This window comes from Scyliorhinus torazame, chromosome 10 (assembly GCF_047496885.1).
Source record: "Scyliorhinus torazame isolate Kashiwa2021f chromosome 10, sScyTor2.1, whole genome shotgun sequence".
NCBI lineage: Eukaryota > Metazoa > Chordata > Chondrichthyes > Carcharhiniformes > Scyliorhinidae > Scyliorhinus > Scyliorhinus torazame.
In genome coordinates this window covers 187,212,799-187,236,873 of record NC_092716.1, presented here as the reverse complement: position 1 = coordinate 187,236,873, position 24,075 = coordinate 187,212,799, and the positions used below count along the sequence as shown (strand labels likewise).

Below are 24,075 nucleotides of genomic sequence, written 5' to 3'. Positions count from 1 at the left end.
CTCTCAGCTCAGTGTGGTCTCAGTCCCTCTCAACCCAGTGTGGTCTCAGTCTCTCTCTCAGCTCAGTGTGGTCTCAGTCCCTCTCAGCTCAGTGTGACCTCAGTCCCTCTCAGCTCAGTGTGGTCTCAGTCCCTCTCAGCTCAGTGTGATCTCAGTCCCTCTCAACTCAGTGTGGTCTCAGTCCCTCTCAGCTCAGTGTGGTCTCAGTCTCTCTCAGCTCAGTGTGGTCTCAGTCCCTCTCAACCCAGTGTGGTCTCAGTCCCGCTCAGCTCAGTGTGGTCTCAGTCTCTCTCAGCTCAGTGTGGTCTCAGTCTCTCTCAGCTCAGTGTGGTCTCAGTCTCTCTCTCAGCTCAGTGTGGTCTCTGTCCCTCTCAGCTCAGTGTGGTCTCTGTCTCTCTCAGCTCAGTGTGGTCTCAGTCTCTCTCAGCTCAGTGTGGTCTCAGTCCCTCTCAGCTCAGTGTGGTCTCAGTCTCTCTCAGCTCAGTGTGGTCTCAGTCTCTCTCAGCTCAGTGTGGTCTCAGTCCCTCTCAGCTCAGTGTGGTCTCTGTCTCTCTCTCTCAGCTCAGTGCGGTCTCAGTCTCTCACAGGTCAGTGTGGTCTCAGTCTCTCTCAGCTCAGTGTGGTCTCTGTCCCTCTCAGCTCAGTGTGGTCTCAGTCCCTCTCAGCTCAGTGTGGTCTCTGTCTCTCTCTCTCAGCTCAGTGTGGTCTCTGTCCCTCTCAGCTCAGTGTGGTCTCAGTCTCTCTCAGCTCAGTGTGGTCTCTGTCCCTCTCAGCTCAGTGTGGTCTCAGTCTCTCACAGGTCAGTGTGGTCTCTGTCTCTCTCAGCTCAGTGTGGTCTCTGTCCCTCTCAGCTCAGTGTGGTCTCAGTCCCTCTCAGCTCAGTGTGGTCTCTGTCTCTCTCTCTCAGCTCAGTGTGGTCTCTGTCCCTCTCAGCTCAGTGTGGTCTCAGTCTCTCTCAGCTCAGTGTGGTCTCTGTCCCTCTCAGCTCAGTGTGGTCTCAGTCTCTCACAGGTCAGTGTGGTCTCTGTCTCTCTCTCTCAGCTCAGTGTGGTCTCAGTCCCTCTCAGCTCAGTGTGGTCTCTGTCCCTCTCAGCTCAGTGTGGTCTCAGTCTCTCTCAGCTCAGTGTGGTCTCTGTCCCTCTCAGCTCAGTGTGGTCTCTGTCCCTCTCAGCTCAGTGTGGTCTCAGTCCCTCTCCACTCAGTGTGGTCTCAGTCTCTCTCAGCTCAGTGTGGTCTCAGTCTCTCTCAGCTCAATGTGGTCTCAGTCTCTCTCTCAGCTCAGTGTGGTCTCAGTCTCTCTCAGCTCAGTGTGGTCTCTGTCCCTCTCAGCTCAGTGTGGTCTCAGTCTCTCTCTCAGCTGAGTGTGGTCTCAGTCTCTCTCTCAGCTCAGTGTGGTCTCAGTCTCTCTCTCAGCTCAGTGTGGTCTCAGTCTCTCTCAGCTCAGTGTGGTCTCAGTCCCTCTCAGCTCAGTGTGGTCTCTGTCTCTCTCTCAGCTCAGTGTGGTCTCAGTCTCTCTCTCAGCTCAGTGAGGTCTCAGTCTCTCTCAGCTCAGTGTGGTCTCTGTCCCTCTCAGCTCAGTGTGGTCTCTGTCTCTCTCTCAGCTCAGTGTGGTCTCAGTCTCTCTCAGCTCAGTGTGGTCTCTGTCCCTCTCAGCTCAGTGTGGTCTCTGTCTCTCTCTCAGCTCAGTGTGGTCTCAGTCTCTCTCAGCTCAGTGTGGTCTCAGTCCCTCTCAGCTCAATGTGGTCTCAGTCTCTCTCTCAGCTCAGTGTGGTCTCAGTCTCTCTCTCAGCTCAGTGTGGTCTCAGTCTCTCTCTCAGCTCAGTGTGGTCTCAGTCCCTCTCAGCTCAGTGTGGTCTCAGTCTCTCTCAGCTCAGTGTGGTCTCAGTCCCTCTCAGCTCAGTGTGGTCTCAGTCTCTCTCTCAGCTCAGTGTGGTCTCAGTCTCTCTCTCAGCTGAGTGTGGTCTCAGTCTCTCTCTCAGCTCAGTGTGGTCTCAGTCTCTCTCTCAGCTCAGTGTGGTCTCTGTCCCTCTCAGCTCAGTGTGGTCTCAGTCTCTCTCAGCTCAGTGTGGTCTCAGTCCCTCTCAGCTCAGTGTGGTCTCAGTCTCTCTCTCAGCTGAGTGTGGTCTCAGTCTCTCTCTCAGCTGAGTGTGGTCTCAGTCTCTCTCAGATCAGTGTGGTCTCTGTCCCTCTCAGCTCAGTGTGGTCTCTGTTTCTCTCTCAGCTCAGTGTGGTCTCAGTCCCTCTCAGCTCAGTGTGGTCTCTGTCTCTCTCTCAGCTCAGTGTGGTCTCAGTCTCTCTCAGCTCAGTGTGGTCTCTGTCCCTCTCAGCTCAGTGTGGTCTCTGTCTCTCTCTCAGCTCAGTGTGGTCTCAGTCCCTCTCAGCTCAGTGTGGTCTCAGTCTCTCTCTCAGCTCAGTGTGGTCTCAGTCTCTCTCTCAGCTCAGTGTGGTCTCAGTCTCTCTCTCAGCTCAGTGTGGTCTCAGTCCCTCTCAGCTCAGTGTGGTCTCAGTCTCTCTCAGCTCAGTGTGGTCTCAGTCTCTCTCAGCTCAGTGTGGTCTCAGTCTCTCTCTCAGCTCAGTGTGGTCTCAGTCTCTCTCTCAGCTCTGTGTGGTCTCTGTCCCTCTCAGCTCAGTGTGGTCTCTGTCTCTCTCTCAGCTCAGTGTGGTCTCAGTCTCTCTCAGCTCAGTGTGGTCTCTGTCCCTCTCAGCTCAGTGTGGTCTCAGTCTCTCTCAGCTCAGTGTGGTCTCAGTCTCTCTCAGCTCAGTGTGGTCTCAGTCTCTCTCAGCTCAGTGTGGTCTCTGTCCCTCTCAGCTCAGTGTGGTCTCAGTCTCTTTCAGCTCAGTGTGGTCTCAGTCTCTCTCTCAGCTCAGTGTGGTCTCAGTCTCTCTCAGCTCAGTGTGGTCTCAGTCTCTCTCTGCTCAGTGTGGTCTCTGTCCCTCTCAGCTCAGTGTGGTCTCTGTCTCTCTCTCAGCTCAGTGTGGTCTCAGTCTCTCTCAGCTCAGTGTGGTCTCTGTCCCTCTCAGCTCAGTGTGGTCTCTGTCTCTCTCTCAGCTCAGTGTGGTCTCTGTCCCTCTCAGCTCAGTGTGGTCTCAGTCCCTCTCCACTCAGTGTGGTCTCAGTCTCTCTCAGCTCAGTGTGGTTTCTGTCCCTCTCAGCCCAGTGTGATCTCAGTCTCTCTCAGCTCAGTGTGGTCTCAGTCTCTCTCAGCTCAGTGTGGTCTCAGTCTCTCTCAGCTCAGTGTGGTCTCTGTCCCTCTCAGCTCAGTGTGGTCTCAGTCTCTCTCAGCTCAGTGTGGTCTCAGTCTCTCTCAGCTCAGTGTGGTCTCAGTCTCTCTCAGCTCAGTGTGGTCTCTGTCCCTCTCAGCTCAGTGTGGTCTCAGTCTCTCTCTCAGCTGAGTGTGGTCTCAGTCTCTCTCTCAGCTCAGTGTGGTCTCAGTCTCTCTCTCAGCTCAGTGTGGTCTCAGTCTCTCTCAGCTCAGTGTGGTCTCAGCCCCTCTCAGCTCAGTGTGGTCTCTGTCTCTCTCTCAGCTCAGCGTGGTCTCAGTCTCTCTCAGCTCAGTGTGGTCTCAGTCTCTCTCTCAGCTCAGTGTGGTCTCAGTCTCTCTCAGCTCAGTGTGGTCTCTGTCCCTCTCAGCTCAGTGTGGTCTCTGTCTCTCTCTCAGCTCAGTGTGGTCTCAGTCTCTCTCTCAGCTCAGTGTGGTCTCAGTCTCTCTCTCAGCTCAGTGTGGTCTCAGTCCCTCTCAGCTCAGTGTGGTCTCAGTCTCTCTCAGCTCAGTGTGGTCTCAGTCTCTCTCAGCTCAGTGTGGTCCCTGTCTCTCTCAGCTCAGTGTGGTCTCAGTCTCTCTCTCAGCTCAGTGTGGTCTCTGTCCCTCTCAGCTCAGTGTGGTCTCTGTCCCTCTCAGCTCAGTGTGGTCTCAGTCTCTCTCTCAGCTCAGTGTGGTCTCAGTCTCTCTCTCAGCTCTGTGTGGTCTCTGTCCCTCTCAGCTCAGTGTGGTCTCTGTCTCTCTCTCAGCTCAGTGTGGTCTCAGTCTCTCTCAGCTCAGTGTGGTCTCTGTCCCTCTCAGCTCAGTGTGGTCTCTGTCCCTCTCAGCTCAGTGTGGTCTCAGTCTCTCTCAGCTCAGTGTGGTCTCAGTCTCTCTCTCAGCTCAGTGTGGTCTCAGTCCCTCTCAGCTCAGTGTGGTCTCAGTCTCTCTCAGCTCAGTGTGGTCTCAGTCTCTCTCAGCTCAGTGTGGTCTCTGTCCCTCTCAGCTCAGTGTGGTCTCTGTCTCTCTCTCAGCTCAGTGTGGTCTCAGTCTCTCTCAGCTCAGTGTGGTCTCTGTCCCTCTCAGCTCAGTGTGGTCTCTGTCTCTCTCTCAGCTCAGTGTGGTCTCAGTCTCTCTCTCAGCTCAGTGTGGTCTCAGTCTCTCTCTCAGCTCAGTGTGGTCTCAGTCCCTCTCAGCTCAGTGTGGTCTCAGTCTCTCTCAGCTCAGTGTGGTCTCAGTCTCTCTCAGCTCAGTGTGGTCTCAGTCTCTCTCTCAGCTCAGTGTGGTCTCAGTCTCTCTCTCAGCTCTGTGTGGTCTCTGTCCCTCTCAGCTCAGTGTGGTCTCTGTCTCTCTCTCTGCTCAGTGTGGTCTCAGTCTCTCTCAGCTCAGTGTGGTCTCTGTCCCTCTCAGCTCAGTGTGGTCTCTGTCCCTCTCAGCTCAGTGTGGTCTCAGTCTCTCTCAGCTCAGTGTGGTCTCAGTCCCTCTCAGCTCAGTGTGGTCTCAGTCTCTCTCAGCTCAGTGTGGTCTCAGTCTCTCTCAGCTCAGTGTGGTCTCAGTCTCTCTCAGCTCAGTGTGGTCTCAGTCTCTCTCAGCTCAGTGTGGTCTCAGTCTCTCTCAGCTCAGTGTGGTCTCAGTCTCTCTCAGCTCAGTGTGGTCTCAGTCTCTCTCAGCTCAGTGTGGTCTCAGTCTCTCTCAGCTCAGTGTGGTCTCAGTCTCTCTCAGCTCAGTGTGGTCTCAGTCCCTCTCAGCTCAGTGTGATCTCAGTCTCTCTCTCAGCTCAGTTTGGTCTCAGTCTCTCTCTCAGCTCTGTGTGGTCTCTGTCCCTCTCAGCTCAGTGTGGTCTCTGTCCCTCTCAGCTCAGTGTGGTCTCTGTCTCTCTCTCAGCTCAGTGTGGTCTCAGTCTCTCTCAGCTCAGTGTGGTCTCTGTCCCTCTCAGCTCAGTGTGGTCTCAGTCTCTCTCAGCTCAGTGTGGTCTCAGTCTCTCTCAGCTCAGTGTGGTCTCAGTCCCTCTCAGCTCAGTGTGGTCTCAGTCTCTCTCAGCTCAGTGTGGTCTCAGTCTCTCTCAGCTCAGTGTGGTCTCAGTCTCTCTCAGCTCAGTGTGGTCTCAGTCTCTCTCTCAGCTCAGTGTGGTCTCAGTCTCTCTCAGCTCAGTGTGGTCTCTGTCCCTCTCAGCTCAGTGTGGTCTCAGTCTCTCTCTCAGCTGAGTGTGGTCTCAGTCTCTCTCTCAGCTCAGTGTGGTCTCAGTCTCTCTCTCAGCTCAGTGTGGTCTCAGTCTCTCTCAGCTCAGTGTGGTCTCAGTCCCTCTCAGCTCAGTGTGGTCTCTGTCTCTCTCTCAGCTCAGTGTGGTCTCAGTCTCTCTCAGCTCAGTGTGGTCTCTGTCCCTCTCAGCTCAGTGTGGTCTCTGTCTCTCTCTCAGCTCAGTGTGGTCTCAGTCTCTCTCAGCTCAGTGTGGTCTCAGTCCCTCTCAGCTCAATGTGGTCTCAGTCTCTCTCTCAGCTCAGTGTGGTCTCAGTCTCTCTCTCAGCTCAGTGTGGTCTCAGTCTCTCTCTCAGCTCAGTGTGGTCTCAGTCCCTCTCAGCTCAGTGTGGTCTCAGTCTCTCTCAGCTCAGTGTGGTCTCAGTCCCTCTCAGCTCAGTGTGGTCTCAGTCTCTCTCTCAGCTGAGTGTGGTCTCAGTCTCTCTCTCAGCTCAGTGTGGTCTCAGTCTCTCTCTCAGCTGAGTGTGGTCTCAGTCTCTCTCAGCTCAGTGTGGTCTCTGTCCCTCTCAGCTCAGTGTGGTCTCTGTCTCTCTCTCAGCTCAGTGTGGTCTCAGTCTCTCTCAGCTCAGTGTGGTCTCTGTCCCTCTCAGCTCAGTGTGGTCTCTGTCTCTCTCTCAGCTCAGTGTGGTCTCAGTCTCTCTCAGCTCAGTGTGGTCTCAGTCCCTCTCAGCTCAGTGTGGTCTCAGTCTCTCTCTCAGCTCAGTGTGGTCTCAGTCTCTCTCTCAGCTCAGTGTGGTCTCAGTCTCTCTCTCAGCTCAGTGTGGTCTCAGTCTCTCTCTCAGCTCAGTGTGGTCTCAGTCCCTCTCAGCTCAGTGTGGTCTCAGTCTCTCTCAGCTCAGTGTGGTCTCAGTCTCTCTCAGCTCAGTGTGGTCTCAGTCTCTCTCTCAGCTCAGTGTGGTCTCAGTCTCTCTCTCAGCTCTGTGTGGTCTCTGTCCCTCTCAGCTCAGTGTGGTCTCTGTCTCTCTCTCAGCTCAGTGTGGTCTCAGTCTCTCTCAGCTCAGTGTGGTCTCTGTCCCTCTCAGCTCAGTGTGGTCTCAGTCTCTCTCAGCTCAGTGTGGTCTCAGTCTCTCTCAGCTCAGTGTGGTCTCAGTCTCTCTCAGCTCAGTGTGGTCTCTGTCCCTCTCAGCTCAGTGTGGTCTCAGTCTCTTTCAGCTCAGTGTGGTCTCAGTCTCTCTCTCAGCTCAGTGTGGTCTCAGTCTCTCTCAGCTCAGTGTGGTCTCAGTCTCTCTCTGCTCAGTGTGGTCTCTGTCCCTCTCAGCTCAGTGTGGTCTCTGTCTCTCTCTCAGCTCAGTGTGGTCTCAGTCTCTCTCAGCTCAGTGTGGTCTCTGTCCCTCTCAGCTCAGTGTGGTCTCAGTCCCTCTCCACTCAGTGTGGTCTCAGTCTCTCTCAGCTCAGTGTGGTTTCTGTCCCTCTCAGCCCAGTGTGATCTCAGTCTCTCTCAGCTCAGTGTGGTCTCAGTCTCTCTCAGCTCAGTGTGGTCTCAGTCTCTCTCTCAGCTCAGTGTGGTCTCAGTCTCTCTCAGCTCAGTGTGGTCTCTGTCCCTCTCAGCTCAGTGTGGTCTCAGTCTCTCTCTCAGCTGAGTGTGGTCTCAGTCTCTCTCTCAGCTCAGTGTGGTCTCAGTCTCTCTCTCAGCTCAGTGTGGTCTCAGTCTCTCTCAGCTCAGTGTGGTCTCAGTCCCTCTCAGCTCAGTGTGGTCTCTGTCTCTCTCTCAGCTCAGTGTGGTCTCAGTCTCTCTCAGCTCAGTGTGGTCTCTGTCCCTCTCAGCTCAGTGTGGTCTCCTTCTCTCTCTCAGCTCAGTGTGGTCTCAGTCTCTCTCAGCTCAGTGTGGTCTCAGTCCCTCTCAGCTCAGTGTGGTCTCAGTCTCTCTCTCAGCTCAGTGTGGTCTCAGTCTCTCTCTCAGCTCAGTGTGGTCTCAGTCTCTCTCTCAGCTCAGTGTGGTCTCAGTCTCTCTCTCAGCTGAGTGTGGTCTCAGTCTCTCTCAGCTCAGTGTGGTCTCAGTCTCTCTCTCAGCTCAGTGTGGTCTCAGTCTCTCTCAGCTCAGTGTGGTCTCTGTCCCTCTCAGCTCAGTGTGGTCTCTGTCTCTCTCTCAGCTCAGTGTGGTCTCAGTCTCTCTCTCAGCTCAGTGTGGTCTCAGTCTCTCTCTCAGCTCAGTGTGGTCTCAGTCCCTCTCAGCTCAGTGTGGTCTCAGTCTCTCTCAGCTCAGTGTGGTCTCAGTCTCTCTCTCAGCTCAGTGTGGTCTCAGTCTCTCTCTCACCTCTGTGTGGTCTCTGTCCCTCTCAGCTCAGTGTGGTCTCTGTCTCTCTCTCAGCTCAGTGTGGTCTCAGTCTCTCTCAGCTCAGTGTGGTCTCAGTCTCTGTCAGCTCAGTGTGGTCTCTGTCCCTCTCAGCTCAGTGTGGTCTCTGTCTCTCTCTCAGCTCAGTGTGGTCTCAGTCTCTCTCTCAGCTCAGTGTGGTCTCAGTCTCTCTCTCAGCTCAGTGTGGTCTCAGTCTCTCTCAGCTCAGTGTGGTCTCAGTCTCTCTCAGCTCAGTGTGGTCTCAGTCTCTCTCTCAGCTCAGTGTGGTCTCAGTCTCTCTCTCAGCTCTGTGTGGTCTCTGTCCCTCTCAGCTCAGTGTGGTCTCTGTCTCTCTCTCAGCTCAGTGTGGTCTCAGTCTCTCTCAGCTCAGTGTGGTCTCTGTCCCTCTCAGCTCAGTGTGGTCTCTGTCCCTCTCAGCTCAGTGTGGTCTCAGTCTCTCTCAGCTCAGTGTGGTCTCAGTCCCTCTCAGCTCAGTGTGGTCTCAGTCTCTCTCAGCTCAGTGTGGTCTCAGTCTCTCTCAGCTCAGTGTGGTCTCAGTCTCTCTCAGCTCAGTGTGGTCTCTGTCCCTCTCAGCTCAGTGTGGTCTCTGTCTCTCTCTCAGCTCAGTGTGGTCTCAGTCTCTCTCAGCTCAGTGTGGTCTCTGTCCCTCTCAGCTCAGTGTGGTCTCTGTCTCTCTCTCAGCTCAGTGTGGTCTCAGTCTCTCTCTCAGCTCAGTGTGGTCTCAGTCTCTCTCTCAGCTCAGTGTGGTCTCAGTCCCTCTCAGCTCAGTGTGGTCTCAGTCTCTCTCAGCTCAGTGTGGTCTCAGTCTCTCTCAGCTCAGTGTGGTCTCAGTCTCTCTCTCAGCTCAGTGTGGTCTCAGTCTCTCTCTCAGCTCTGTGTGGTCTCTGTCCCTCTCAGCTCAGTGTGGTCTCTGTCTCTCTCTCAGCTCAGTGTGGTCTCAGTCTCTCTCAGCTCAGTGTGGTCTCTGTCCCTCTCAGCTCAGTGTGGTCTCTGTCCCTCTCAGCTCAGTGTGGTCTCAGTCTCTCTCAGCTCAGTGTGGTCTCAGTCTCTCTCAGCTCAGTGTGGTCTCAGTCTCTCTCAGCTCAGTGTGGTCTCAGTCTCTCTCAGCTCAGTGTGGTCTCAGTCTCTCTCAGCTCAGTGTGGTCTCAGTCTCTCTCAGCTCAGTGTGGTCTCTGTCCCTCTCAGCTCAGTGTGGTCTCTGTCTCTCTCTCAGCTCAGTGTGGTCTCAGTCTCTCTCAGCTCAGTGTGGTCTCAGTCCCTCTCAGCTCAGTGTGGTCTCAGTCCCTCTCAGCTCAGTGTGGTCTCAGTCTCTCTCAGCTCAGTGTGGTCTCAGTCTCTCTCAGCTCAGTGTGGTCTCAGTCTCTCTCAGCTCAGTGTGGTCTCTGTCCCTCTCAGCTCAGTGTGGTCTCTGTCTCTCTCTCAGCTCAGTGTGGTCTCAGTCTCTCTCAGCTCAGTGTGGTCTCAGTCCCTCTCAGCTCAGTGTGATCTCAGTCTCTCTCTCAGCTCAGTTTGGTCTCAGTCTCTCTCTCAGCTCTGTGTGGTCTCTGTCCCTCTCAGCTCAGTGTGGTCTCTGTCTCTCTCTCAGCTCAGTGTGGTCTCAGTCTCTCTCAGCTCAGTGTGGTCTCTGTCCCTCTCAGCTCAGTGTGGTCTCAGTCTCTCTCAGCTCAGTGTGGTCTCAGTCTCTCTCAGCTCAGTGTGGTCTCTGTCCCTCTCAGCTCAGTGTGGTCTCAGTCTCTCTCAGCTCAGTGTGGTCTCAGTCTCTCTCAGCTCAGTGTGGTCTCAGTCTCTCTCAGCTCAGTGTGGTCTCAGTCTCTCTCTCAGCTCAGTGTGGTCTCAGTCTCTTTCAGCTCAGTGTGGTCTCAGTCTCTCTCTCAGCTCAGTGTGGTCTCAGTCTCTCTCTGCTCAGTGTGGTCTCAGTCTCTCTCAGCTCAGTGTGGTCTCTGTCCCTCTCAGCTCAGTGTGGTCTCTGTCTCTCTCTCAGCTCAGTGTGGTCTCAGTCTCTCTCAGCTCAGTGTGGTCTCTGTCCCTCTCAGCTCAGTGTGGTCTCTGTCTCTCTCTCAGCTCAGTGTGGTCTCAGTCTCTCTCAGCTCAGTGTGGTCTCTGTCCCTCTCAGCTCAGTGTGGTCTCAGTCTCTCTCAGCTCAGTGTGGTCTCTGTCCCTCTCAGCTCAGTGTGGTCTCTGTCTCTCTCAGCTCAGTGTGGTCTCTGTCTCTCTCTCAGCTCAGTGTGGTCTCAGTCTCTCTCAGCTCAGTGTGGTCTCTGTCCCTCTCAGCTCAGTGTGGTCTCTGTCTCTCTCTCAGCTCAGTGTGGTCTCAGTCTCTCTCAGCTCAGTGTGGTCTCTGTCCCTCTCAGCTCAGTGTGGTCTCTGTCCCTCTCAGCTCAGTGTGGTCTCAGTCTCTCTCAGCTCAGTGTGGTCTCTGTCCCTCTCAGCTCAGTGTGGTCTCTGTCTCTCTCTCAGCTCAGTGTGGTCTCAGTCTCTCTCAGCTCAGTGTGGTCTCTGTCCCTCTCAGCTCAGTGTGGTCTCAGTCTCTCTCAGCTCAGTGTGGTCTCTGTCCCTCTCAGCTCAGTGTGGTCTCTGTCTCTCTCTCAGCTCAGTGTGGTCTCAGTCTCTCTCTCAGCTCAGTGTGGTCTCAGTCTCTCTCAGCTCAGTGTGGTCTCAGTCTCTCTCTCAGCTCATTGTGGTCTCCTGCACCCTGTGGGCTTTCTTGGCATTTATTTTCAGGAAGGGCATTTACCATGTAAATGGAGGTGGGTGTCTACCAGATAAAATTGAACAGTGGTGCAGTCTTGAGTTGCTAAATGTTACTAATGTTCCTGAGTGACTAATAGACAGAATTAATGTATGGAAAGGTTTAAGCATACATTTTGATTGTAAGCCTCTGTGATGTCCTCCTGAAACATCCCAAGCTCAAATTCTGCCTTATCCCTCAAGCTCTCAAGTACAGTTTTCAAAGCTGCTTGATCATAACCTTCTCCAATTTGCTCATCAAGTTGCTGAACCAACACCTTTGACTTTTCAATTCTCTTGTTCATGGTCTGTAATTCCTGTGGGAAAAATGTTGAGAGTGTAAAACAGCGGTCATTTAGACAACTATTTCTACAGTGCCTTTTATAAAATCATAGAATTTACAGTGAAGAACGAGGCCAGTAACCCACCTGACTTTTTTTGGGGACACTAAGGGCAATTTCTCATGGCCAATCCACCTAACCTGCACATCTTTGAACTGTGGGAGGAAACTGGAGCACCCGGAGGAAACCCACGCAGACACGGGGAGAAGGTGCAGTCTCCGCACAGACAGTGACCCAAGCTGGGAATCGAACCTGGGACCCTAGAGCTGTGAAGCAACTGTGCTAACCTTGCCACCCATACACTCACAGGACATCCCAATGACCTTTACAGTCAATTAAATACTTATGAAGTGTAGTCACTGTGTAATGTTGGAAACACAGTAGGCGATTTGTGCTCAGTAAGATCCCACAAAACACAAATGCGATCATGACCAAATAATCTGTTCCATTGATGTTGAATGAAGGATACATATTGTCCCGGACACTGAGGACTCCTGTCCTCGTCTTCAGATACTACGATGGGATATTGTATATCTACATTAGGGGACAGGCAGAGCCTCAATTTAGCATCTTACCCAAATAGCATCTCCAATAGTGTAGCACTCCCTCTGTACTGCACTGAATTGTTAGCCTAGATTGTTATCCACTAGGCCTGGAGTGGGATTTGAACCTAAAAACCTTTGACTCAGAGGCAAGAGTGCTACCCACTGAGCCAAGGTTTGGTATCACTGGACTGCAACTTCAACTTTTTATGTAATGCTTATAATATCATAAAACATGAGTGTCACTGAAAAGCTTTTTGTCTTGCAACAGAACAGTTGGCAAGAATACCAATGTCAGGGGAAACAACAATTGTGTACTGTGTGAGGAGAGAGTGCGGATTGGTCGGTAAATGGACTCAGTTTGGTAGAGCTGCTGCCATGGAGAATGCACCTGTTAATGGGGGGACTTCAATTCAGATCATCCCCAAAGAATGCAGGATACCAGCCAGAAACAGTGCGGGAAACCAAATCCGGCTGAAAAGAAAACAAATGACTGGCTGTGGGGGATAGACCAAAGGAATGGGAGAGCCAGCATGGGAAAGATAGGCTGAATGGCCTACTGCACTGTAAAACCTTCTGATATTCAGAATAAATACATGTTTTATTTTGATAGGATTGTGGGTTGGGAGGGAGGTTGGGTGAAGGAGTTGGGGTGACTTGCTCAGTTTAGGTTTTGTGGATTAGTTAGGCCTAATGGGCAAGGAAACCAAGATCCTCAGGAGAAGGAGGTAGGACATTTAAGTGATGAACAGTGGGTTCATCGCCTTCACAGCTGCCATCACCTTACCTTGCTGTGCCGCTCACTCTGTGCCTCCAGCTGGTGGTTCAGATGTTGGATTTGTCCCTGCAGTCTGACTTTCTGAGCTGCTTCTTCTTCTCGCCTTTCCCAAGAGAATGTTACAGAATGGTTATTAAACCTGTCCTTGGCAGAGGATTGGGAAGCCTTTAAAAGCAAGCAGAGGACAACTAAAAAAGCAATAAGGGGGGAGAAGATGAAGTTCGAGTGCAAGCTAGCTAGTAATATAAAGGAAGATAGGAAGAGATTTGTTCAATATATTAAAGGTAAGAGAGAGGCAAAAATAGACATTGGACCACTAGAAAATGTGGCTGTAGAAGTAATAATAGGAAACAAAGAAATGGCAGGCGAACTGAATAGTTACTTTGCACCAGTCTTCACGGTGGAAGACACCAGTGGGATGCCAGAGCTCCAGGAGAACCAGGGGGCAGAGGTGAGTGCAGTGACCATTACTAAGGAGAAGGTTCTGGGGAAACTGAAAGGTCTGAAGGTGGATAAATCACCTGGACCGGATGGACTACACCCCAGGGTCCTAAAAGAGATAGCTGAGGAAATTGTGGAGGCATTAGTGATGATCTTTCAGGAATCACTGGAGGCAGGAAGGGTCCCAAAGGACTGGAAGGTGGCTAATGTAACACCACAGTTTAAGAAGGGAGGGAGGCAGAAGACAGGAAATTATAGGCCGGTTAGCCTGACTTCGGTCATTGGTAAGATTTTAGAGTCTGTTATTAAAGACGACTGAATCAGCATGGCTCTGTCAAAGGGAGGTCGTGTCTGACAAATCTGTTAGAGTTCTTTGAGGAGGTAACAAGCAAGTTAGACAAAGGAGAATACAGTGGACGTGATCTATTTAGATTTCCAGAAGGCCTTTGACAAGGTGCCGCATGGGAGACTGTTAAATAAGTTAAAAGCCCATGGTGTTAAGGGTAAGATCCTGGCATGGATAGAGGATTGGCTGACTGGCAGAAGGCAAAGAGTGGGGATAAAGAGGTTTTTTTCAGGATGGCAACCGGTGACTAGTGGTGTGCCTCAGGGGTCTGTGCTGGGACCACAACTTTTTACAATATACATTAATGATCTGGAAGAAGGTACTGAAGGCACTGTTGCTAAGTTTGCAGATGATACAAAGATCTGTAGAGGGACAGGTAGTATTGAGGAAGCAAGGGGGCTGCAGAAGGACTTGGACAAGCTAGGAGAGTGAGCAATGAAGTGGCAAATGAAATACAATGTGGAAAAGTGTGAGATTATGCACTTTGGAAGGAGGAATCTAGGCATAGACTATTTTCTAAATGGTGAAATACTTCGGAAAGCAGAGGCACAAAGGGAATTGGGAGTTCTTGTTCACAATTCTCTTAAGGTTAATGTGCAGGTTCAGTCGGCAGTTAAGAAGGCAAATGCAATGTTAGCATTCATGTCAAGAGGGCTAGAATACAAGACCAGGGATGTACTTCTGAGGTTGTATAAGGCTCTAATCAGACCCCATTTGGGGTATTGTAAGCAGTTTTGGGCCCCATATCTAAGGAAGATGTGCTGGCCTTGGAAAGGGTCCAGAGGAGGTTCACAAGAATGATCCCTGGAATGAAGAACTTGTCGTATGAGGAACGTTTGAGGACCCTGGGTCTGTACTCGTTAGACTTTAGAAGGATGAGAGGGGATCTTATTGAAACGTACAAGATACTGCGAGGCCTGGATAGAGTGGACGTGGAGAGGATGTTTCCACTTGTAGGAAAAACTAGAACCAGAGGACACCATCGCAGATTAAAGGGGCGATCCTTTAAAAAGAGATGAGGAGGATTTTTTTTTTTTTAGCCAGTGGATGGTGAATCTGTGGAACTCTTTGCCACAGAAGGCTGTGGAGGTCAATTCACTGAGTGTCTTTTAAGACAGAGATAGATAGGTTCTTGATTAATAAAGGGATCAGGAGTTATGGGGAGAAGGCAGGAGAATGGGGATGAGAAAATATCAGCCATGATTGAATGGTGGAGCAGACTCGATGGGCCAAGTGGCCTAATTCTGCTCCTATGTCTTATGGTCTTATGGCATGAAGATTAATCAATCTATGAAGAGAATATGATATAGAAACTGTCTACATCAATCAGCTTCTAATCCCATGGAGCTGAACTGACTCTTCCTCAGGGTGCTGTGTTCGATTGGGATGGTACATTGTACATATGGTACGGAGGCTGAATAAAATGGCATCGATATCAACAACTTGTCATCTAACCTGCTGATTATAAGATCGTAAGAAATGGGAGCACATTGGTAGGCCAATTGGCTTATCAAGCCTGTTCCACTGTTCAATACGATCATGGTTGATTCTGGCCTTACCTCCACTTTCCTGCCTGTTTCCCCACTATCTTTAACTCTCTTGTAGATCAAACATTTGTCGACGTTAGCCTTGAATATATTCAAGGCCCAGTCTCTACTGCTCTCTATGGAAGTGAATTCAACAGACTAATGACTCTCTCTTGTATTACGATCCCAGACCAGACCCCAACAGTGGCTATGATACCGGACAGAAACCCCAATATTTTATTTTAATTTTGTAAAACTGTGAGGAAAGGATTCCTCGCTCCAGGAATGATTTTACGCAAAATAGGGATATGGTATAGTAAAACAAACTTTATTACTAAGACAGTATTAAAATATCTTTAACATCACTCCAGAAATTAGTTTACAATTTACCTCTTAAACAATGCTACTCAATACAATGAATACAATATCCTTAACTGCTATCTTTAGTCCCACTCAAACAGTAAGGGAAACAAACATCTCAGCTCCCAATCCACTGTTAAAATACCATTAGAACATAGGAATACCTGCTGTACAGAGATATTCTTTGTGAAAGAGAAACTTTGTGCCACTGCTTTAAAGAAAAGCTCTGAATCCTACCAGAACCATGCAGAAACTCTGGTTTTATTTCTTCAGAAGATATTTCTCAGCTTGCTTAAGGGAGTTGGGTGGTCAGGACTTGGTGCAAGTTAGGATGAGGGCAGCAGAGGTTTGAAAGACCTTTCGTTTGCAGTAAAAACAATGAAGGCACACAAGAAGTGTGTTGGAATTGTCACGGCTGAGATGGTTAAACTTTTGAACACATAAGAGAATAAAGGATATGCAGATTGGATGAGAAAATGGAGTTGAGGTTGATCTCATTAAATGTGGAGCAGGCTCAAGGGAGCAAATAGCTCATTGATGTTCCTATTTCTTATCTTCCTTCATTGTGACTGCAGCAGTTCAAGAAGGCCGCTTACCACCCACTTTATCAAGGGAAACAAAATGGGCAACAGATTTTGGCCTAACCAGTGCTGCACATATTACAAGATTGAGTTATCTTATTCTTTGGGCATGTATTGCACCGTGTTGTGAAAATGTCTAATTTTGGGATTCATATGTTACAGGAATATAATTTCTGTTTTTAAAATTTTTTTCCAATTAAGGGGCAATTTAACATGGTCAATCCACCTACCCTGCACATCTTTGGGTTGTGGGGGTAAGACCCTGCAAACACGGGGAGAATGTGCAATTCCGCATGGATAGTGACCCGGGCCAGAATCGAACCCGGCACTGTGAGGCAGCAATGCTAACCACTACACCACCATGCTGCCCCTATAACTTTTAATTTTGAGGAAGCTAAATTTTAAATGCGAGGCAATTAAAACTCTGGATTTCAGATCACCTGAAGTATTTTATGCTTCAAAGTTCCTTCTATGGGTACAAGGTCAGAGTTAGAAGGGCGCGAGTCCTAAAACAGCAGGTAGGTCCATTTAGCTGGAAAACTGAAAACCTAAATATTCCTCTAATTCCTCAGATCAAAGAAAGGTTGAAAAGCAACTGATAAATAGGGGAAGTTCTTAAAGTATCCACATAGTTTTCAGACCAAAAGACAGGTTTGGATAATGGGTTTGGATCTCTACCGGAGACATCCCAGAGGTGCTACATTGCCGTGGGAATAGATTGCAGTAAGGCAGTCTTTTTGTTTTGTATTTATCTGTGCGTTTCTCAAAGAAAAACTCGGAGTAGCTTTGAATCAGGTAGAGAGAGAGAAATATGCCTGGATCTGTGGACAACTAAGTTAGAAGGCAATGAAGGTCATGCTTGAATTAGGGAGTCCACAATCAGGAGATGCTTAAAGAACATTGGAGGGTCGTTTGGCTGAATGCTAGTGGAAGGAGCCCAAGAAATCTCACACCTTTCCCGGACTGTGGGTGTCGCTGGCCAGGCCAGCATTTTATTACACATTTCCAATTGCCCTTGAGAAGGTGGTGGTGAGCTGCATTCTTGAATCACTACAAACCATGTGGCCATGTGGTGTATGTACACCCACAGTGCTATTAGGGAGGGATTTCCAGAACTTTGATACAGCAACAGTGAAGGAACAACAATATAGATCCAAGTCAGGATGGGTGGGGCTCAGAGGGGAACTTGTCGGTAGTGGTATTCCCATGCATGGCTGCCCTCGACCTTTGTGATGATAGAGCTCTTGGCTTTAGAAGGTACTGTTGAATGATGTGACTTCCTAAGAGCTGTGGCACACCTTGGTTTCATCCCCAGGAGAACGTGCAGTGACCCAAGCCGGGAATCGAACCTGGGACCCTGGTGCTGTGAAGCAACAATGCTAACCACTGTGCTACCGTGCTGCCACATAACCTCCCTGCTCTTATAATCTATGCCACAACAGATAAAGGCAAGTGTCCATATGCATTCACAGTAGCACACTGTTTAGCACTGTTGCTTCACAGCGCCAGGGTCCCAGGTTCGATTCCTGGTTTGGGTCGCTACCTGTGCGGAGTTTGCATGTTCTCCCCGTGTCTGCGTGGGTTTCCTCTGGGTGCTCCGGTTTCCTCCCACAAGTCCCGAAAAACGTGGTGTTAGGTGAATTGGAAATTCTGAATTCTCCCTGTGTACCCGAACAGGCGCCGGAATGTGGCGACTGGGGGCTTTTCACAGTAACTTCATTGCAGTGTTAATGTAAGCCTACTTGTGACAATAAAAATTATTATTATTATAATCTGTCCTGCTGCCTTCAGGGATTGTGGACAAGTGCCGCAAGATCCCTCTGTCCCTCTAAACTTCCTAGTGTCCTGTCATTCATTGAGTAGTCCCTTGCTTTGTTTAATTCATATTAAAATATGAAACTTCATGATGTGGCTCTTTCAGTCAAAACTAGGTGTTTTCAAATTTTTTTCAAGTTAATGGTCACCCCGTGACATCATAACAGCTGTCAAACCCAACACGTAAGCAAGATTGAAGACAATAACTGGGTAAATTAAATTAGTTAAATTAGCAGAAAATGTATTTTATATTTATGAATGTTTCACTTTTCAGAGAATTCAATGAAAGATAGAATTTGCATTTATATAATGTCTTTCATGTTCTCTGGATTTCCCAAATTGCTTCACAGCCTCCCTAGGACTGAAGGAGATGGGCAATAAGTGGGGCCTTGCCAACATGCCTACATCCAAAAAAATAAATCAAGAGGAGCAGGTGAACAGTACATTGATGAAGGTGAAAGTGGGGCCCACCATATTCTGAAAGGTCTTCTCACAATAGCAGCCTTGTTGGAATTAATCCATCTTTTGGCACAATCTTCCCCCAGCATCTCCAACAAACACTCCTCTACTGCATCAGTATAGCTATAAAAGGTTCCAGGAAAGCATCCCAATGATTAGCCTGTCCCGGAAAACCAATCCTGGATAATTATTGGATTAGGTAAGAGTCTGACATATCTCCAATGTGGTATCTGAGTGTTGAAGATAGGTGCATAATCCATCTGACCCATTTACTGACCTGGATAATACATCACCCAAAATAGTGGCGCTTACATTGCCTGGAACTCCATCAATCTGGTCTTTGCAGCTTGCACCTCCAACCAAGTCGACACTAACTGTGTGGAAGGCATTGTCACAGGGTGATGTGCAGAGAGGAGCTGAGTATCTCTCTGGGCAAGCAGTGCTCTCAGTCTCTGAAGTGCCTCTTCTTTCCACTCAATGCCTCTGTTCAGCGAGCTGACCCTGTCAATGACAATATGGTCAAAGGTGGACAAGGGGGTCAAGCTGGATTCTTTAGTGCGAATAGTCAGGTGAATTGTTCCCCAAAATCTATAGCTGGGATTTTCCAGCCTCTCCGTGGAATGCGGCAGCCCTGCCCCAAGTCCACTGGTTTTGGCAGTACTGGATGGTACCTGCAGCAGGCAGGGCTGGAAAATCCACCCAATATCACTCTAAATTCTACAGCCACAGTGTCCTTAGATAACTAAGGTGTTTGAGATTTTGTCTAATGTCTAATATCATGCACCATGTTTTTATTCCCCCTGTAATAATGGATGTGGACATTGCTGGCAAGAGAATGATTTCCCCTCAGAAATTGCCCTGCTCAGTCATTTCAGAGGTCAGTTAAGTGTTAACCACGTTGCTGTGGGTCTGGAATCGCAAGTAGACCAGATCAAGTAAGGATGGCAGATTTCCTTCCCGAAAGCATGAATGAACCAGATGGGTTTTTTGCAATTACTGAGACTAGCTTTATATTCCAGACTTATTCATTGAATTTAAATTCCATTAAGTGCCATAGTGAGATTTGAACCCATGTCCCAGGACATTACCTCCAGATTACTAGTTTGGTGACATTTACCAATACTCCAGCTTCTCCCCATGCGAGCAGACTAAAACTGGGCCAGTTATATTTGATTGTTGAGTCATTGTTTACAATCAGACCATTTTCTCAGTGTCCCAGAGGATTAACCTTACCTCTCCTGGTATTCCAAAGGCCAGAGGTTAATCTGATTGCTGGAGAAAGTATCCCTGTTTGCGAACTGAAGCTGTCTGTGAAGAACTGGTTTGTGAGTTTCCATTCCAATGTCTAGTTGCTGTGCCTGAGATGACCCAGAGCTGTGACCCTGTGAATCAAAGCAAGAAGGTAGTTTAGTATTAGTCACCTTTCCAGAAATGTCTGACTGTTTAATGGCAAAATATTTGAATGTAAATGTTGTGGAGCACACAACCCAGTTCTAGTTAGTGTATGAGCATCCCAATCCCTCTGTCTCTTCTTGAGTAGAAACCCCCCTCCCAACATCCCCATATTAACCCTGCATGACTGAACGTCCCCTGCCCTCTTCTGTCAATACTGCTTATCAGTACACAGTACAAACCTTGCTCTGTACAATTATAAGGAAATTACAAAGTGGTGTCAGGCCATTCAGCCCGTCCATTTCATGCAGCTGTTTATGCGCCGCACGAGCAGTATCCTGGTTTCATGTGTCCATCATGTTCTCATATCACTTTCCTCAACTACTTGGGTGTTGGCGTAGAAAGAAATACTTGCATTTTCATAGCACCTTTCACAACCTCAAGCCTTCCTGAAGCACATCACAGTCAATTAAATACTTTGAAATGTTGCCAATGCTGTGATGTAGGAATGCAGCAGCTAACTGAGCACAGCCAAATCCTTTCACTGCTGAATACTTCCCCTTTAATAACAATAATCTTTATTGTCACAAGTAGGCTTACATTAACACTGCAATGAAGTTACTTTGAATAGCCCCTAGCCGCCACATTCTGGCGCCTGTTCGGGTACACAGCACATCTTTCGGGACTTGTGGGAGGAAACCAGAGCATCCGGAGGAAACCCACGCAGACACAGGGAGAACGTGCAGACTCCACACAGACAGTGACCCAAACTGGGAATTGAACCTGGGACCCTGGAGCTGTGAACCTGCTACAGGGGCCCAATGGTTAGCAATGCTGCTTCACGGCACTTAGGATCCAGTTTCGATCCCGCCCCGTGGTCACTGTCTGTGTGGAGTTTGCACGTTCTCGCTGTGTCTACGTGGGTGTAACCCTCACAACCCAAATATATGCAGGGTAGGTGGATTGGCCACGCTAAATTGCCCTTTGTAGGAAAAAAATTTTTTTTAAGATCTTTTTAAAAAATCTTCAGCATTGCTGAACTCCCTCATTACTGGCCCTGAGACTAGACAGTGCTATCCCAATACTAACCCTCTCACAATGGAACGCTCCCACAGTACTGCCCCTCTGACAGTGTGACATTCCCTCAGTACTGCCCCTCCAACAGTGCAGCGAGCCCTTGATATGCCTCAGTGCAGCACTTACTCGTTAATCCCTCTTCGACACCCCTCCAAGAACACTCAACCTACCCGCCACCCCTCCAACATTTCCCAATCCAGCCCCCACATCCTCCAACAAGCTCCAAACTGCCCCCACCAACAACCCCCAACCTCCCTGAACATCCCACCCCACCACCTTAATCTCCCCAGCATTCAGGTTGCTGCGTTGCTGCTGCTGAACATCAGGCAGCTCTGTGGTTTCCTGGCAGGCTTTTCCCTCCAAATAAATCAGAGCCACAAAGCATCCTGAAGGTCAGAGGCAGCGGCTCACTGAAATTGACACTGACAGACCAGCTTTATAAAAAAAATCAGTAATGAACCTGAAGATTCTGATTTCTATGAACTTCAGTTTTTCCGGTCTGCAGCTCTTCCTCTGGCTGCTCAGGCTGGGTGTCAACAAGAAACCCCATTTACAGCGAGGAGCCCTGGCCTCCCACAGCCCTGGGCCCCTATGTTTAGCATCATCTCCACCCTACTCTCTTGAGTCCTGTTCAGCTTCTCTTGTTTTTCGAGTAATGCCTCATGGATTCCAAGAAGTAATGACTGGGGAGTGTGATGGATGTCGAAATTTCAGATATATTGTATTGTAAGAATTTGGTGCAGTAGGGGTTAAAAGCTTGGTCTGCTGCTAAGTGATCTTTTTTTAAAACCCTGGTTAGCGAGACAGACTCTTTGGAATTTTGTTTATGTGAAGTAGATTCCCTGGGGAGTAGCTATTTAGAGACATTATATTTAACTTTAGTAAGATGATGTAATTAATGGGGGGAGCCAGGGGCTGAAACAGTCAGGTGTTGGGTTTTGGAGTTGAGGTTTGATCTGTCTGAACAGATCAGCAATTTCTCTTGAAGCAGTTTAGTTAAAAATATTTTTCCTGTGAACAGAACAGCAGTTTCTGAAAAGGCTGGCAGGTTAAACAATAGTTTGTCACAGGCAAGAATCTGCAGCTGGTTCCTGAAGGATCTCTCTTTCTCAAAGTGGTTTACCCAAGACATCTCTTTACAGCAAGTATGGATGGTGGAAAAGGCTTCTGTTGGTACCACTGTGCCAACACATTTTTTGATGTTCACCCAATGAATATGTGTTAATGATCTGGTCGTCCTCATTATCTGACTCTTCAGCTCGGTTAGACATTTTGTGGACCATGTCTTTCTGTTGTTAGGTGCGCACCCTTGGTTGGTTGGAATGCTGAACCTGTCTGGCCTCTGGTTGTGGCTTCTCAAGAGATCAAATCACTTGTTTTGGCCTTTGAATTTTGCATTGGTGCTTCCTGTGTTCACTGGAGCTACATGTCTTCCATACAGCATTAAAAACTAAGCAATATCTGGGTGCACACAGAGCATGCATTGCCTCATTGCTCACTAGGTTTGTTTATGTTGGCTATAGTGCCAATGTGGCATGAATTATAGCCTGTAGATTATATCTCTCTATTAGTGCAGCTTTATACTTGTATCCACTTTGGAGTGGTGCTTCCACACTGTAACCTTTGCGTTAAGTTCCTACATCATGAGAAGGACCCCAACACTAGATATTCAAAAGTTTATCCTTATTGCTATTGTTAAAAATGGATTTCCTGATTTACAAAAAGATGGCTGCTACAAGTTACATGACCACAGGGTGGCCCTTTCTTGGGAGTTACCACCAGGAGTTTCGAGAACAATCTTTTTCTTTTCTCAACTTCACATTTCATCATACAAACCCCTTGTAATCAACGAAAGCATAGGAAGTACAGACCCCCATTCTGAACCAAAACAAAAGAGGGAAACTGAAACTCATTATACTGGAATAGATGCTAATAATTACCTCATCTCTCTCCTAAGGAGGAACAATAGAATTATGAGCAGAAGCTGATTGTTAAGCTGCAATTTACCAGTAATGGGCCATGTCACATGGTCCAAGCCTCTGGCTGTAATAACCACCTGTGGAGGTCACAATATCAGATTCGCTGTGACCTCCACAGAATATGAGCTTCCCCGGTAACAGGGGCGAGGTTTCCCCCTGAATAAGGTGAAACCTCACCAGTATGTTAACCCGACCTGTGTTCAGGTCAGGGAGGGGAGGGAGACCTTTGCGGAATGGAGCCTATTGTACATTGAAATAAACCCAGTCTTAGTTTTCTGCTTGTCTATGCGTGCTACTTTTATGGATTCTACACCGGCCTTTTGAACAGATTTAACAGCCAGCCTGTTGGTTTTTTTTTTAACAAACAATTTTATTGAGGTATTTTTTGGCATTGTAAACAGTTACAGATTACAGAAATATGCAAACATCAACGGAAAACCAACACTTCAACCAAACCATAATGCACATACCCACTCATCTCCCATAGACACTACCCGCCTATTTATCCCTCCTGTTCTGTGCTGTATTTTCTATGTACTATGTACTCTACTCTAATCTCCCGCCCCCCTGCTGATGTTCACTCTCCCGCAAAGAAGTCGATGAATGGTTGCCACCTTCGGGCGAACCACAGTACCGACCCCCTCAAGGCGAACGTAATTCTTTCCATACCCAGAAAACTTGAAATGTCCGAAAGCCATAGTTCTTCGGGGGTTTTGAGTCCCTCCATGCCAGCAGTATTCGGTGTATGAGATCCTCACTGTATTACAGTGTATGAGATCCTCACTGTATTACAGTGTATGAGATCCTCACTGTATTACAGTGTATAAGATCCTCACTGTATTACAGTGTATGAGATCCTCACTGTATTACAGTGTATGAGATCCTCACTGTATTACAGTGTATAAGATCCTCACTGTATTACAGTGTATGAGATCCTCACTGTATTACAGTGTATGAGATCCTCACTGTATTACAGTGTATGAGATCCTCACTGTATTACAGTGTATAAGATCCTCACTGTATTACAGTGTATGAGATCCTCACTGTATTACAGTGTATGAGATCCTCACTGTATTACAGTGTATGAGATCCTCACTGTATTACAGTGTATAAGATCCTCACTGTATTACAGTGTATGAGATCCTCACTGTATTACAGTGTATGAGATCCTCACTGTATTACAGTGTATGAGATCCTCACTGTATTACAGTGTATGAGATCCTCTCTGTATTACAGTGTATGAGATCCTCACTGTATTACAGTGTATGAGATCCTCTCTGTATTACAGTGTATGAGATCCTCACTGTATTACAGTGTATGAGATCCTCACTGTATTACAGTGTATAAGATCCTCACTGTATTACAGTGTATGAGATCCTCACTGTATTACAGTGTATGAGATCCTCACTGTATTACAGTGTATGAGATCCTCACTGTATTACGGTGTATGAGATCCTCACTGTATTACGGTGTATGAGATCCTCTCTGTATTACAGTGTATGAGATCCTCACTGTATTACAGTGTATGAGATCCTCACTGTATTACAGTGTATGAGATCCTCACTGTATTACAGTGTATGAGATCCTCTCTGTATTACAGTGTATGAGATCCTCACTGTATTACAGTGTATGAGATCCTCACTGTATTACAGTGTATGAGCGTGCAAGGCTGATAAAGAAGCCAGTTCCGTGGACTTCCTTGTCTCTCTGGGCCAGAGTGTAGTTGGGCAGTTTGCAGTCATAGACCTGTAAAATTCTCTTTGGATGGCATATCCTGCTGCTGTGTTCAGCGTCAGGGTCTGTAATATTTCTTCAGTTCAGTGTGGTATTATTTCTTTAGTTCAGTGTGCCACTAACAAACCTCAGGTGTCTTTTATCATTCTCTCAGTTAAGCTAGACATTCAGCCTCCTCCGCCCCTACAA

General features: G+C 48.4%; 1 protein-coding gene across 1 annotated transcript in view; it reads right to left on the bottom strand.

Annotated features, from left to right (window-relative positions):
• LOC140384437 (lamin-A-like) overlaps window positions 1-24,075 on the bottom strand; it is a 62,161-nt gene that overhangs the window by 24,616 nt on the left and 13,470 nt on the right. The window contains exons 2-5 of the mRNA XM_072466139.1: window positions 18,938-19,086; window positions 18,017-18,205; window positions 12,186-12,279; window positions 10,650-10,832 (exon numbers count right to left, since the gene is read on the bottom strand). Of these exons, the coding sequence (XP_072322240.1) occupies window positions 10,650-10,832; window positions 12,186-12,279; window positions 18,017-18,205; window positions 18,938-19,086 (615 nt within the window). The remainder of the gene's footprint in view (window positions 1-10,649; window positions 10,833-12,185; window positions 12,280-18,016; window positions 18,206-18,937; window positions 19,087-24,075) is intronic.